Raw genomic sequence first — 17,637 nt, forward strand, 5'->3', positions numbered from 1 at the left:
GCAGTCAGTAAAGCGTACGGCTAAAGGATCTAGGTTTTGACGCGATTGACCCGAGTTCGAATCCGCCTTTTGCCGAACTCGCTCTTCTCCCTTTTCCCATCACATATCACATCGGAAAGGCATTTACTTTCAATAAAAAATAAGAAAATGTTCTAAAAGTGGAAATAAAGTGCCTAACGAAATGTTTAATAATAATAAAAGCATTTATTGGGTGGGGTTAGGGGTAGGTGTAGCGAGGGCTTTTATTATCCCATTAAGGCGGCATCCATTTAATAATTTTAATAAATATAATAATGTACACTCTGTTATTATTGCATCCTGTTAATGTACAACAATACTGAGGTGCAAATAGTAGCCTATGTATCTGTCAAAATAAAGTATAAATGGCATTTAATTACTATTTACACATATTACAAAAAACTGTTACTTTTACATGGTGTAAATAGAAAATATCACTATTTTCCCTTAGTATGTTCTTTCACTTAGTAAATAACATCGACAGCTATTTGCACTTAGTGTAAATATCATCTATCGCTAAGAAAATGTTATTTTCACTTAGTGTAAATAGCATCTATCACTATTTGCATTTAGTGAAAATAACATATATTCTTAGTTATTTTCATAGAATCTAGTTGCTATTTACACTTGGTGTAAATTGTATCTATCGCTAGTATTTATTGCACGACATCAACTAACAAAATAGCAACTAGATTCTGTGTGCACTTAGTGCAAATAGCCGCTGCCATATTTATTTGCTGGGTCAGTGTCTTTGTGGGTTTTGGCTCTTTTGCTGTTGCCGGCTGTAAGGACCTTTAAAATAACTGAAATAATTTGGCGAAGGGATATGGAACTGTAATGTGGTCAAGACCTGCCTGGAACTACTTTAGCCATGTGTTTCCCTGAAAACACACTTTAGATTAGAATGTTTGTCAACCAATCAGATTCAAGCATTCAACAGCCCCGTAGTAACTATTTATAATGGATTGTTTTTTCTTGTAATCCTGCAGTATGCCATTTGTAAAGAGCCCTTGATCGAGTTGTCTAATCCGGGTGCCAGTGGCTCGCTCTTCTACCTGACCAGCGATGATGAGTTCATCATCAAAACCGTCCAGCACAAGGAGGCCGAGTTCCTGCAGAAACTGCTTCCAGGATATTACATGGTAGGTCTCAGTAGAGTCCTCCATCTCTTTAGTGAAGAAGCCTGAATAAAACACTGTGATTCAGTAGAACAGATTGTTCTGTTCTCACTCATCTGTCTGTTTTAGAGAGCTACTACTGATTTAATAATTGTTTATATTACACAAATATAAAAAGGAACCACCCAAAAAAATAGGAATGCTTTATAATACATAAGACAGGAATACTTAATACATAATAATAATAATAAAAACTCCAAAAAGATGAAGATATAATTACAATATTTCTAATATAATGGGATAAAGATGAGGTTCCAAATAGTCCAGATATGGGGTCAAGACCTTATAAATCTGGCCTGTTTTATGATGTAATACATAAGGCACTCTAGTGGAATCAACTAAAAATAATCTTATGCCAACCTTTAAGTGCTTTAAATGACCTTTGCTATCATGTTACCCTTTCTCATTTTCACCTTTCACTTTACCCTTTCACTTTTGTGCAGCGGTATCTAAATCAGCCAATATAGATTTACTTGTTTTTGTGGCTGAAATAAGCCACAAATAATTGTTACCAGCATCAAAAGTGCATTTTAAATAATTGTTTAAGATAAAATTTCAAATAAAAATGATTAATAACAAAATAATACATCATATTTAAATAAAAAAATAGTAAATAATATAAAATAATCTTTAAAAAAGTTTAACAGTTTTTTTCTGGTGTATATTTGTAGCAATTGGGTCACTCTATATGCATTATATGTTAGCTATAAAAAATATTTATACACTTGTTTTGGTTGCTTAAAACGAGTAAAATGTAAATTTTTAGGTATCTTACTAATATAGATGAGAATTCTTCATGGTTAGGTCACATATATGTCCTCTGTCTCTTTTTCCAGCCTTTCCAGTTCAGTATTTTGTGTAAACATTACACGAGTAAACACACCAGAAAAGTTTGTTTACGTACTCAACAGTTGTCTTGCTGTTATAGTTCAAAATTTCAGGTGAAGTGTGTACGTTTTGTGCTTTTGATAGTGTCACAGAGCCACAGGATGACTCATCATTAGGATTGAAGAAAGTATTTAAACATATATATGTATATATTAAAGAAAGGCATCTCCTTAATTTAAAGCTGTTTCACTTTCTCAGAACCTCAACCAGAACCCAAGGACTCTCCTACCCAAATTCTACGGCCTGTACTGTGTTCAGTCCGGAGGAATGAACATTCGTCTCGTGGTTATGAACAACGTTCTGCCACGGTCTTTAAAGATGCACTACAAATATGATCTGAAGGGCTCCACGTACAAGAGACGGGCTTCACGAAAAGAGCGGGAAAAGGCCTGCCCCACATATAAGGACCTAGACTTTGTGGACATGCACGATGGCTTGTACTTTGACACAGAGACTTATAACGCCCTGATGAAGACGCTACAGCGGGACTGTCGGGTGAGTACTTACCCCCCATTGTGTCTGCTTGTGGGTGGTTTCCAGGGAACTGCTGTGGTTGCTGACATGATTGGAGTTTGCGTGGCTTGTTGCCAATAGAATATAACACAATGTGAGCTAAACAACAGGGAATCGTGTGTTTTACACATTTGAGTAGCGCTGTTTCTGCGATGGCCTTCCTTGAACCTGGTAATCTGGCCCGAGTATCACTGCAGTGTTTTAAAGGGGAGGGTCTAATGCTATTTCATGCATTGTGACTTATTTACACTGTTAAAGAGTTGGATTCTCATGCTAAACATGGCCAAAATTTCAAAAAATGAGTTGGACGTATGACAAAGTATTTCTGTGCCAAATACACTCCTTCAGGATTAAAATTTTCGGAACGTTTTTTTTTTAGTATGGCCCTGTATGACGCCATAAAGGGTAGAATTCCTTGTATGTGCTCTTCTCCCGATTGAGCGCATGCGCACATCAACCAGAGCGAGAGCAAGAGCGTGCCCATCAATGAGCTTCATTCAGGTTACGGAAGCCGTCACCAGCGCTGTCATTTTGTTTTTAGACCACGAAATCAACAATGTCACTAAAGAAGTGTGTTTGTGGTTGTGAGGGAAAGATAACCTTGTTCAGCTTCCCAAATAACCCAGCGTTAAGGAAACAGTGGATGCAGTTTGCGGAGATCTGCAAGTGTGTTTGTTTGTTCCCGGTCATGAGTAGAAACCGCAGGCAGGGAGTGAAACTGCATTAAATGTCTGTTTTGTTGGCAATCGGTGCGTAAGTGCATATAATGTCAGCAACACGAACGTTTAGTGAATCAAAATTTCTCTAGGTATAATGCCATGATATATTGTGTGTGATTGTGTGTGTGTGCTGAAGATTCTTTAGCTCTTCCCACTGCACGCCTTCACGAGTTTGGAAAGAATCGGTACAGCGTATCTGTCTTTTATAAATCTGATAAAACTAAAGACTCTTTGGAGATGTGAAGGATGCAATACTACTCTATAGGTACTCAAGATTAGCATGAGATTGGCAGAAACTTGTGTGTTATGCCCCCTTTGAAGTGTTATCATGCTACAAATCATTACAAAGTACATGTGACAAAACAGCACTTAAGTGTATCATAGGGCTTATGTTACCCTGGAATAAATGCATTTTGAGAGCCATCAAAATATCCTTATTCCATACTTATATTTTGCTCTTTACATAGCTAATCTGTTTCAAATAAAGGCTGTTATTTTGTGGTTTTGTAAGAAAAATATCCATATTTAATACGCTGTAAAGTAAAATATCTAACTTCCGCTAGATCGCCTTCCATATTCAACTTACGAAAAAAGCATAACTGGCACGACGATGATGTCGGACGTAGCGTAAATGCGAGAGGCTGCCATTATTATTATTATTATACACTGCCATTAAAGCTTGGATTAGCCAGGATATTTTTAATATAACTCTGATTGTATTCGTCTGAAAGAAGAATGCCATATACACCTAGGATGGCTTGAGGGTGAGTAAATCATGGGCTAATTTTCATTTTTGGGTGAACTAACCCTTTAAGCAATGATTTCTGAAGGATCATGTGACACTGGAGTAATGATGCTAAAAGGAATAAATTACATTTTAAAACATATTCAAATAGAAAACAGTTATTTAAGGTAATTGTAATGCCAACCTTTTGAATAGTAGTGTACACGGAGAGCTAATTGCTTGTTGTCTTACATTGTTAACAAGATCACAAAAACACTCATTACATGAACTCTCATGAGGCAAAAACATGCATTAAAAACCTTAAAACACACACTTCAACACTCAATACTTGAATCACGAAGAGGGTAACAATCAGCTAGCTAATGTTTTTGACGATCAAACTCATTCTTACACCACAAGACAATATGTTACTAAACACGACAAGAAAATCAACAGCATCAGTGTAGATAGATCTAGAAAAGGTTAAGTGATACAAAATAAATTAAGCATGCTTGTCCCAATGGGACAGAACCACAAAACCACCAGCTGTGCTTGTTGTTTCGACTTTTTGTTTATTTGTTTTTTGACCGCTGAGAGTCTTCTGTCCCTCTAATCAATGGTAAAGATGTTTAGTCTCATCCTCATGCACAAGCACTCAAGCACTCTGGAAGACGCCACAGTTTCTTGGGAAACAAGCTCATGACAGTCATCAGCTCCACAGTAGCTTATTAACAGATTGAAAATGTGCTGAGTGGTAAACCTCTCCGTTCAGCTGGGAAACAAACCGCATAAATCCAGTCTGGCATTCCTTTCTATTTCAGAAGATCAGGCTGTTGACATGGTCTGGTAAATATTGTTGTTTTTCACATGATTTTTTTTTTCCAATAAATGATTTGTAAACAATCCAGAGAAACAGTTTCCATTACTGCTTAACTTGCTTGCACTAAATTGTCTGTTCTGACAGTATTTGACAACCATATAAGCAACATTCTTTTGTTCCCCGAGGAAAACGCTGTCAGAAAGCTGAGGTGTTGTGGGATTTTGCCATGGTAATGCTGTGTGTGGTTGTTAAGGTGTTCTGTTGTGGTTTTTAGAGCATTTGTAGGTGTTCACTACTACCTGTATTACTAAAATGAATGTAAATAGCTGACTCAGATACACTCACTGTTGCCAACTAATTTTCAGGGGGAAGTTGCAGATCGATTTGTCGCTAAAAGTTGCTAAATGACGTTGTGATGTCATTGCATTATGACGTCATTACGTAATCGCAAGGCAAAACTACGCCATTATGTAATGCGTAGATATTATTTGAAATGCTAATTTAGATTTGTTTGTAAAATAAATTAAAGCAATGTGTTAGTTATTATGTACAGAGCCCCGCACACAAAAAAGTTAATTGGGCGCAAAATTTACTAATTCGTTCCCTCGATTTATAAATAATGCGCACAATTTACTATTTAGTTCCCTCGATTTATTAAACCATCCACACGATTTGCTAATTTGTCCCCTCGATTTATAAATCATCTGCACGATTTAGCCTACTATTTTTTTCTTGCATGTCATGTGCAGGGCTCCGTAAATATGGTACCTAAATGATCTTCCGGTTTTTACAGCGATTTCCACAGCGATCTTAAAGTCCCAGTGAACCGGAATTTGCAACTGATTTTATTTCAGTGCTGTGACGTATTTCCATGTGAAACAAAATATTGAATAGAGGGCAGGGTTTTACTTCAGAGCTCGTCCTCTACATCTCACGCTCATAGCAGACTAACGGTTGGAGGGGAGTGGTTAAGGATATTCAAACCCAAGCCGTCAAACTAACATCATCTGAGAAGGAACGCCATTACAGCCCGGAAGATACTTTTCAGATTTTGATTAAAGATTACCTCGGCAAACAATTTTTTTTCTGTGTATTAACTTGCACGGATTAATTGTTCACCCTAAGACCTGTAATGTGTGCTAACAAAGTAATTAGGTCGATTTTGATTTCATGAGAATTTTAAGGAATTATGAATGAACAGCTCGGCCTATTGTGCTAGCTTGTACGTGTGTTGTTTGGATTAGAGTCACTTTCCAGAAGTTGCTAAAAGTTGCCAAATCAATATTTCAAAACATTTTGTTAAATTTGTAGCTAGGTGCTTTTTGAAAAAAAAAGGGGCTAGGGTAGTCTGAAAAGTTGCTAAATCTAGCAACAAAATTGGGCTGCAACTAATGATTATTTTAATAATCGATTAATCTGTCGATTATTTTTTCGATTAATCGATGAATCGGATATTTGAGGGGAAAAAACATAGATTTCTAATCCTTTATTCAAAAACAGAACTGACAGTACAAATTCACAGTGCAAAAAATCTTCAGAAAGTGCACAGGTTGCTACAGTAAATCTATAAATCTTTTTTATATATATATATATATATATATATATAATATATATATATATATATATATATATATATATATATATATATATATATATATATATATATATATATATATATATATAAAGAAAAATACTAATCAGAAAACCTAACAGGATGTGAGAACTTGTTCTCTACACTACACTCAGATGCACACACTCACAAACAAAATTTAATGGGTTTAGTTAAATTGTAATGCATTAAGAATTTCTCTAAAATGTCCAAACCCATTATATACTCCTGGAGAAAACATCTACTATATTAACCTATTAATGTGAATGATATTAAAGTTTAAACATGCAATACAGACACAGATTTAACTGCTGTGACATATAAACAAATATTATGTAACTAACAATTAAAAAAACTACTCCTCCTAAAGAAGAACACGTCTTATTTTCAGTGAATGATATGCATTCTTTATAACAACTTGCATACAACATTCCTTATAGATTAAATATGGATTAAATAATTAATGTATAATAAATATAATGAATCCTTATTAAAACGAAGTCTTTTGTTGTTTGATTACTATTAAGAGCACAAATGGAAGCAGGTTAATGGACTGCTGTTCCGAAACGGAACAAAAGTGGGATTTTGTAGGGACTTAACGTTACCCTGCTGTTGAACTCCCTTCCTCCTCATGAAGGACTCCAAGATGTTTTCGTTTTAGGTGCTGAATCACCACCGTCGTGCTCCCGTGTCATGCCATGTCGCGTCTCTTTTGCTGCAATTAACACACTTTTTCGATTTATTAGAAAGGTCTAAGGATTTATTGTATTTGCATCCACTGTGGGGATAAAATCTCCTGTACATTGAAGAAAAACATGGATTGTCATTTAAATTTATTTTGAGAGAAGTATTATTTGTTACCAAAAAGTTTCATTCATACTGGAGGCCAGAGGGCGCCCTCGAGCAGAAACTCCACATTTCCCTCAGAGAAGTAATAGCTTTCAGGAAATCCCTAATATGTGTGAAGCTAGCGCTGTGTAAGTTAGCAGAGCTGAATACAAAGAAGATAGAAACGCTTTGATTAAATATGACGACAATAAACACGACTGCATCAAGATATGTTATTAAACGTATTTTGTTGGGCAACATATTACTAGTTTGTGAAGATGTTTGACACGTGTTGCTTTTTCAAACGCACATTATAATCGACTCAAAGTCGCAGTGCTTTCAGACGGAGCAGCGTTTACTCCTGATCACAGGGCCGCTGGGCATTTATTTATTTAATTAAAATCGCAGCCTTTGCGCTTTCATAATTCCACATAACCCATATCGCGATTGCGGTTCGATTTCGATTAATCGTGCAGCCCTAGTTGAATTAGTTCTAATCCTAAACGGAGAACTTGTTCATATATGCATTCATCTCTCAACGTCTCTCAACACACGTCACTTGCTCCGTTGCTCTGATTGGTTGTAGGTCTATCCAATTGAGTGCAGAGGCATTTTCTTTCCTGGTTCGGTTGAAACACGCCCCATAATCACAGCCAAATGGAGCAGGAGCAGACTCATATTCTGACTAGAATCTGAGTATGACGACGTCAAGTTGAAACATTCTTCATAATATCTTCTTTTGTGTTCCATCAAAGATAGAAAATTGATTTTTGGGGTGAATTATCCTTTTATGTCTTCATTAGCTTTTCATTATTTGAATTCTCCCTTCACATTGCTGTCCAGGAAAAACAATTCATATTAAAAGGATCTCATTTGTCATTTTTTGTTTCCCATTTGTGCACTTTTCAAGGATAAATGCAAACTCTGATATGTTTTCTTTTACTTTTTAAACTCCCCCAAAACCGAGTTGCCAGTAAACAGTCCAGTAACTGAATTACCCAAATGATTGTGGCATGATGTTGAAGTGTCCCAATGCTGCATTAGGTAATCGTCTGTGGTCGCCTTGTGCTTCTCAAATTCCTCAGCAGAAGACCTGGCGTTTGACCAAGCTACGTTTCTTACTGTTCATTTGTTTACCAACAAACAAGCCTCACAACGGTGCCATTGCGATGGCATTCCTGACATGACCTGTTGTTAGAAATGCTTAGAGACAGAATGTTCCCTATATAACAGTTTTTGGCACATTGAGTACGTACTGACCGGCCGGCCGGCCCCTGTGAGCGCTCAACTAAAAGGATCAGCCGTAATGCGAGTCACAAGAGGGCCGAGGGAAAAATGAGAACTCGAGTTTCACACAGTAATGACCATAGTTGGGGACATTCTGCCCGCTGTAGCCCACCTGTGATCTAACTTCAGCTTTTGAGAAGAATGTAGTCTTTTATGGACTGAAATGGTTCAAACCGATTTTTTTCTCTATGTCATCCTTTTAACACTACACTATGTAAGAAGAAGAAATGCAAGGAAACACAAAGTGCAGTTCATACACATTCCCATGAGTACTCTAAGATTTTATTGTTAGCTTTTCCTTTCCTTGTCCTGTGCAGAAACTAAAATGGACACTAAGCAGAAAGTTTCTCCTGAGTAAGCAACACACCCTGGGCATCAACTGCAGAGCACACTAGAGCCAGATCTATAAGAATCAACAACAAGCCTTTAAATGGTTTCTGCTTAATGGATAGAGAACGAAACCGACACTTAGGTTTTAATCTTGCAAGAACAAATAAAATGAGTCACCCCTTAAGCAAAGATTCAGTTTATCAACTGTGAAAGTGAAACAAATCATTACTGTGTGGCTTTATAAAGCACTCAGAACATACAGGAGAAAATACAAAGCTACTACACTTAAACATTGAACAATGAACTGAAAGAACTGAAGGCTTAAATATACAGGGAGATGAATCAATGTAAACAGAACAGGTGAAGGAACAAGTTAACAACCTGGGGAACTGGCAGTGAAAACGAAACCAAAACAGAACACAACAGAATATACATGTTTATAGTTCTTTCTGGTACTCGAATCTGATTGCCTGAGAGCCTTTTCCAGCTGTGCGATATTCTCGTATCGGCACTGGTACCGTTTCATCGCTTCGTGTTATACCTAACAAAGCCCTTCAGCCGTGATTATTCACAATACAGCACAGCCTCTCGTACCTTATTGCTTACATATCAGCACAATGTAATCAAGGCCGAATCACAGCCATATCGCACTACTACTCATATTGATATTGATATCATACTGATATTGCTCATAAATATATATAACAGACGTTACATACACCGATAAGGCAAGTTTGACAAGGGCCAAATTGTGATGGCTAGACGACTGGGTCAGAGCATCTCCAAAACTGCAGCTCTTGTGGGGTGTTCCCGGTCTGCAGTGGTCAGTATCTATCAGAAGTGCTCCAAGTAGGGCTGTCGCGGTTATGAAATTTACCTTGCGGTTATTATGGGTGGCTCAATAGCGCGGTCTGCGGTATTACCGCCGTTTTTTTTTTTATACAAACCTAATTTATCCTGATTCTACTGCATAAAAAGCTCTGTTGTTGAGTTATTATGTAGCATAAATTGTTGCTTTTTAACTGACAAAGATACACGTTTTAAAACATTTTTGTTTATTGTTAAATGCAAAACAGCAACAAGAACATGCCTTTTCCCATTAAAAAAATTAAAGAAATCAAATAATTTTAATGTATCATTGATATAATTGTCCCTATATCGAGGATCTAAAAAACTGGCCTTTGCCAAAAGTTTTTGTAAGGCAGCTGGTTCATACTTCCCCTGTAGAACGCTACACATTTTGTGCTTTATGTCCGATGTTAAGGTGGTATCCTCGCTTGATGGTTTAAGCATATCTTCTGTCAGGAGTTTCAGGACGGGTTTGACAGAAGACACTGTAACGTAGCTTTCGCCAGACAGCAGATCCGTAAACTCAGCCGCGGGTTGGGTACTCTTTTATCATTATTAATTTATTTAACATCAAATGCACATGATGAATTGTAAAACAAGGCCAAAAAAAAAAAAAAAACTGAACACTGCGGTTGCGGCGGTTTCTGCGGTTGCTTTCCTTCCTCTGCGGTTGGCTTGTCAATAGCGCGGTTTTACAATATTGCGGTTACCGCGACAGTCCTAGCTCCAAGGAAGGAACAGTTGTTAACCGGAGACAGGTGCTGCGTCCCAATTCGCCTACTTATACTACGACCTAGAAGTATGTGGGTCAAAGACGAAACAGGGGTTTTCAAGCATCATAAAATAAAATAAATGTGAAATACAGCTTTAAATAATTTTTTTTCCCTGTACATTAGAATGTGTCCTGTTTAATTTTATATTTTCTTAGCAAAAAATAATGACTATCACACATTTTTTACCATGATTTACAGGTATTTAAAACATAGGAATATTTAAAACAGGAATCATTTGATGGCATATTAAAATACTCTATTTAAGTATCAAAGTCCAGCCCACAATTAATTGTAATTTTTAAATCTTTATACTTTGCCACTATCCTTCAAACCACTAGGTTTACCCATTTGCCAGCAAGAAGTTTTTTTAAGGAAGTGAAAATCATTTAAAATATAATAAAATTTTGTATGATCACATTATTTTATATATTTTAATGATTACAGGTTAGAATAAGTATATTGTTTAATTTTTTACATAAATATATCTGTTACACTGAATGAAAAAAGCATTACCCTGGATGACGAAACTTCTACTTCAGCTTATATTGCAGGCCATAAGCTGGCCATCTATATCAAAAAGTGAGCTTGACCAGTAAAGTTAATCACAATTATTCACAACATCTACTTATTTTTCAAAAATTCTAACAATATAAATGTTTTTTTGGAATTTCACTGAATGACGTGCGGTTTTGTAACTTAGGATACCACACCATGAAAAGTTGGAATTATCAAATATTTAAGAGCAATGAATTCACTTTTCTGCAGCACCACATGGTCTTCAGGGGGCCTTTTGATGATGTCACAGACTGTCGAATGGCTTCTTGATCCTGTTACACTGAATGATCTCTTACAAACTGGATTTTCGGGACAAAAGTCCCCTGGTTATTTAAATACTTAAAAAAATAAGTAAGACATAGTCCTTTTAATATAACACAGCCAACACATATTTGAAAATGCCAAGAAAACAAATATATTTTTTTACTTGTTATTTTATTCATTTATTTAAAGATGTAATGGCAAAATCAAAGTCCGGACCATTACGCTGAATGACAATTTTACACTTTGGAACATTATTTCCCCTAAATGTTGACATTTTATTTTGACAAAAGTTATTTGAAATAGTAAAGTAGACAGTTTACTTGCATTTATCATGTTTTTTATGTATATAAAATGACTTTTGTAAACATAATTTGATGCGGACACCAAAATTGTGACGTCTTGTCTTTGACCCATGTACTCTTTTTGTGAAGAAAAAGTACATACTTTTAAGTGTGTAGCAGAAGAGTATGCAAGCTTTGGGACATACTACTTCGTCATCTTTAACGGACTCTGTTGCTTAGTTACGTGCATCCCATCCCCGTTTAAACTGCCCTGTCAATCATCGTCACAGTTCAAGTCCTCCACATTCAGTTCAACTTCCTACCGTATCAGAGAGAAATGTAGACGCACGTTGATCTGCCATTCTGGATCGTCCTCTAATGTTTGCAGTTTAAATCATGATGCATTTAAAAGTTAATGGCCAAACGTATCTTTACAAAAGTTCTCAATGCTGCTGCAGGTGAAATATAATGCAGATAATATTGAATAAATATCTTTGCATCAGGTTAAATACTGATAATTGCTCACTCAAACCCCTTTATCTAACCCTCTCTACTTAACTGTCGGACTCGCATAACCGTCATGTTTGTAGTTTTTTAACACTTTTTATCCGCGTTTGTAGTTCTAATCGAATCCTCGTCCATCTCGCAATGGGTTGTTGGTTCTATCAGCCGTTAGAGTGCGCATCGATCTGCACTTCAAATTCTGACCGGAAATAGACCATCGGGAAATTTTTGGAATACTCTTTTCAACATACCACGATTTGGGACATACTAATTATTTTTTCGAATACTATTCAGTACGGATAGTGTGCGAATTGGGACGCAGCAAGGGTCATGGGTGGCCAAGGCTCATTGATGCACGTGGGGAGCGAAGGCTGGCCTGTGTGGTCCAATCAAACAGACGAGCTACTGGAGCTCAAATTGCTCAAGAAGTTAATGCTGGTTCTGATAGAAAGGTGTCAGAATACACAGAGCATCGTAGTTTGTTGCGTATGGGGCGGCATAGCCGGAGACCAGTTAGGGTGCCCATGCTGACCCCTGTCCACTGCCGAAAGTGCCTACAGTGGCACATGAGCATCAGAAGAAGGCGGCCTGGTCTGATGAATCACGTTTTCTTTTACATCTCGTGGATGGCCGGGTGTGTGTGCGTCATTTACCAGGGGAACACTTGGCACCAGGTGCACTATGGGAAGAAGGCAAGCCAGCAGAGGCAGTGATGCTTTGGGCAATGTTTTGCTGGGAAACCTTGGGTCCTGCTGTCCATGTGGATGTTACTTTGACACGTACCACCAACCTAAGCATTGTTGCAGACCATGTACAGCCTTTCACGGAAACGGTATTCCCTGGTGGCTGTGGCTCTTTCAGCAGATAATGCTCCTGCCACAAAGCAAAGATGGTTCAGGAATGGTTTGAGGAGCACAACGAGTGAGGTGTTGACTTGGCCTCCAAATTCCCCAGATCTCAATCCAATCAAGCATCTGTGGGATGTGCTGAACAAACAAGTCCGGTCCATGGAGGCCCCACCTCATAACTTAAAGGACTTATAAGATCTGCTGCTAACATCTTGGTGCCAGATACCACACCTTCAGGGGTCTAGTGGAGTCCATGCCTCGACGGGTCAGGGCTTTTTTGGCAGCAAAAGGGGGACCAACACAATATGAGGAACATATTGTTCATATATACTAGTGCTGTCAAAATTATTAAACGCGTTAAACTGAAAAAATTAATTGCATGCGTTAACGGGTTAAAAATATTTTAACGCAGCATCTGTTTTTTCCATCATAATTTGGCTAGCGTACACAAAAATGTTTTTAAACCATTCAAGTGCCATGAGAATGCGCTGTCTGTGAATGTCTTGTCTATGTGACTGACACACACACGACTCGTGTGCACAGAAAGACGCGTGCCAGTATAGTCTCTTGAACAAACAATAACACACAGAATTATGCCAAAATCAAAGAACAAAGGTAACCAAGAAAATTGTAGCTTTAATAAGGACTGATCTATATATTTATAATTTATGGAGTTAAGACTGCGTTTGATAACTATTCAGTTTCTACAGGTAAATATGACATTTATTATAATGGGTTTATGTGAAGATTGTTTTAAGTTCACTTAAGTTAAAAAAAAAATTTTAAAGCCTAGTAAATGTTGAAAATGCTTGCTTTCAATTATAATTTAATGTTGAATGTCTATAATGAATGTATTTTTTATTTTATCAATTTCATAGAGACATCAGTATTAGTATCAGTGATACTGGCCTTCATTCCTAAAAAGGTAGATAATTAGTACAATATAAAAATATTAAAAGCTTCAATGGTTTTAATCACGATTAATTACAGAAAAAAATGTGTGATTATTTAGTTAAAAAAGTAACTACATTTTTATTACATAGAACCTTTGTGAAAAGTTTGGTTAATGTATGTTTAGTGGAAGATTTGTGCTTAATTCTCGAAAAATATATATTTAGATTAAACAGCTATTAAATAGAGGCACTGCTAAAGTAGCATCATACAAAAGCACCGTTTATAAAAAATCTTTCAACATTTATTTATATCGACATAGCATAGGAAATTGTATAGACTAAGATAAGCACTAAATTTGAAAATGGATAACTTTATTCATACAGTAAAATATAAATAAATTTTTAGTAAAAACTAAAATCAAATGAGAAAAAATATATTTTTGTTGGGCCAAATGAGGTCACATACCTCATGTTTACATAAAATATGAACTCAAGTGACTCATTTTTCGTTGAACTCTTCACCTGATGTTAATGAATGACCAGTGACTGTAAAGAGAATCTACAGTCTCATTTCAGCTGACGCGACCGATGGCAGCAAAACAGGCGGTCTTGATTGTGGTATAACAGCACGTCATTGTGGACTGCCGGCCTGAAGCCCAGGATGTTTTTTTTTTTTTTTTTTCAAGTATCTCAAAACAGGAAGAGCTTTCACATAACCCCAACTGTTCACATCTGTTTCCCTTTTATATTAGCGTATTGAACAACTCATGGTTATTTCTATATTTGTACTTTTTATATTTTGTGGAGTCAGATCATGGAATCAAACGAGCTTGATCTACTATAAAAAAAAAACAGGCTGTTATTTTCAGAGCTTCCTCCCCAGTTCAAAAGGCCACAGTCAATTTCTTAAAAATTATTACATTTGAGTATGTAATCATTTACAGTTACACATTAACAATATGTATTCAGTCTAAAGTCTCATGAGAAAGTGGATCCTTAGGGAAAAATACTAATAAAAACATGTATGATATGACCCCTTTATGGCTCATTTATTTTCATGTTCAATTAAAAGCCTTTAACCCCTTAACTGTCACCCCCCTTTTTGTGAATGCACTATCCAAACTTAAAGGACTTAATTCAAGAATGCTTTGGAATATTGACCTACGTTTGTTCTTGTTTTAAAGAAGACACTTAGCTGATTATTGCTGAAGTGCAATTAAAAATATGAAAGTATGAAAAGGTTATGGAAGTTTAAATTTACTGTAAATGAAAAATACTGTATTAAATATTTTTTTTTAATATAAATATATATTTAACAAAAACGTTTTAATATAAAATCAAAGCCATTTGTCTAACCAAGTTGTGTTCCAAATTTGAAGTTAATATCACAAAAATTGTGATTGTTTGTTTTATTGATGCATTTTCCTGTACATTTCTGTCCAAATATCACTTCCATCACAAAACAGTCACCAAATATGGAACCTTGAGACTCAGGCCTTTCCGACTATATGTGTTTTGTCAAAATTATAAAAGATTTTGATTATAAAGTAGTTAATTTTGTGAATTTTGAGTTCGTAAGCTTTCAAATGATACCTAATTTATGATAATTACTAAAATATATGATACGAAAAAAGGTGATCAAAAAAAGAGCGGTGACAGTTAAGGGGTTAAGTCCTAAAAAGAAGTTAAACTCTCAATGAGTGTCTTTCATTATGGAAATATGTAGTAAAACTAGTTTTAAAAATGATGCTGCCTTTTGCCACCCACGTTGTTTTTGCTCAAGCTTACTTGGGATTTCGCAGAAAGGGGTATTTATGCAATTTTTTTAAATGTTACCCCACCCAAAAAAGGTGTAAATTCCTGTCATTGCAAGTAAACCCTTGACCCAACGACTCCATGTGCCACCGGTGCTCCCTTCCACTGCGGCCTTTCCACTGCGGCCTTACTGTGACCTAGATGAGGCTTTTAGTAGTTCCTGACGGGATGCAAAACAAGGATTTTGTGTGTCCCTATTCAAATAATCCATTTGACTATGGAGGATATGAGGGGAACAAGCTTAATGCAAAAGTGAAACCCTATTGGTTCACAGCTGCAAGTATTTAATGCAGACATATACAGTAGTATTCATATACACTAACAGCCTTAAGTGCACATTGTTCTCTGCGGTTTGTTTTCTTTTTGAGCATATGTTCATATAAGCTGAAATCTTTTGTCTGGCGACCTATCGATGACTAATGCTGAAAGTCTGTTTATAGTAGTTATAGTAGTATCTTTCCACTGATAAACAAATCACTTTTCCTGTGACTCATTTCTGAAGATATTGTGCAGACTTTCCCCAGTCTTTCTTTCTGAATGTTAGTTCAATCAGGTTTTCATTTTGAATTGACTCTCTGAGCTTTATGATCATTTTTATTTGTCATTGAATTGCACTCTAATGCTTGCCATCAGATTTGATGCATGACTCCCTGGATAAAACCTACTAAAGTAGATATCTGTGTAAACTGACAGGTGCCGGCATTTTCCCGCCATCATTGCTGTTTTTTCCTGTTTTGTTACTAAAATTGTGTATTAGGATAATGTGCATTGCCACAAAGTAGAAGAGCTTAGAGAGCTGTGTTAGTGGGCATTCACATCATGGTTATTATAGTTGACCAAAAATTATTGATAACTAAAACTAAAACCATAGTACCATAGTTTTATATATAAAACTTCATATTTTAACTTCAGCTATAGCTGCCAAGGCAGTAATTTCTCGGTTTCATTTAGTTTCACTTGATGTACTAAAATAAATGACTAAAGTCATTTTAATTTAATAGTTGAAATTAATATAAACTTTAACTGAAATTCAATATAAATAAATTTTATTTTATTTCAGCTAGTGGCCAGGAAAAACATGTCTTAGTTAAAAATAGACATAATAGTGCTATCTGTTTGAAATAAATAAAATCAAATGTCATACACAGTATAACCACAAGATGGCAGCATAAGCCTATTTTTATATAGGGCTAAACCATAGACTGTAAAAAAATATGGACGTAGTGTCCGTGACGTCTCCCATTTTGAAGCGTAAAGTGGGGTCGAGCTGGCCATTGCCATCTTGGCAGCGCGTCACTCCCGGATTACAGAAAATGGGCAAAAAGGCGGGATGTGAGTGGAGCTGAGGTGACGTGATGACAGCAGATAAATGGCTATCCACCTGTCACTCAACGTGGCCACGCCCTTAATTATACAGAACATTAAGGCTTTATATAATGTAAATGAATGAGTTATAAAAAAAATTCACTCCCCTCACAGTTGTCATGAAGGGCAAAATTAGCCGTATATACCAAAACCACAATTTGTACCAGACTGTAAACATGTTTTTTTTCTGCTGTAAAGTTGGGCATTTTAACATGAGCTCAATGAGATTCTGCTCCCTTCTAGAGCCCCTAGTGGCCAGTCGACGAATTGCAGTTTAAGTCACTTCCATATTGGCTTCAAGAGAAACTGGAGGAGGTTGCCACTTGGGTTGAACAAACACTTGTTGCTGAGAACAGTGTTCATACATAATGACTCATTTGATTTCATATGTCCTAATATTTAAAATAGCTTTAAAAACATACTAAACAATGTTTTATTAAAAATGTAAAAATGCAGAATGTTTTCTGTGATGGGTAGGTGTAGGAATAGTGTAGGGGGATAATGTACAATTTGTACAGTATAAAAACCATTACACCTATGGAATATCTTCACTTAGATAGCAAAACAAACCTGTGT

The 17,637-nt window shown here is 36.3% G+C and overlaps 1 protein-coding gene across 6 annotated transcripts in view; it reads left to right on the forward strand.

Annotated features, from left to right (window-relative positions):
• Positions 1-17,637, forward strand: part of pip5k1bb (phosphatidylinositol-4-phosphate 5-kinase, type I, beta b) — a 69,051-nt gene that overhangs the window by 38,769 nt on the left and 12,645 nt on the right. For all 6 annotated transcript variants that reach the window (XR_013817360.1, XR_013817361.1, XM_079827806.1 and 3 more), the window contains 2 exons: positions 1,008-1,160; positions 2,283-2,579. Coding sequence is in view for 4 of the 6 variants with exons in the window: in XM_079827806.1 (XP_079683932.1) it covers positions 1,008-1,160; positions 2,283-2,579 (450 nt within the window). In the remaining 2 variants the exon portion in view is untranslated. The remainder of the gene's footprint in view (positions 1-1,007; positions 1,161-2,282; positions 2,580-17,637) is intronic.

Source organism: Gobio gobio, assembly GCF_949357685.1.
Source record: "Gobio gobio genome assembly, chromosome: 10".
NCBI classification, from domain to species: Eukaryota; Metazoa; Chordata; class Actinopteri; order Cypriniformes; family Gobionidae; genus Gobio; species Gobio gobio.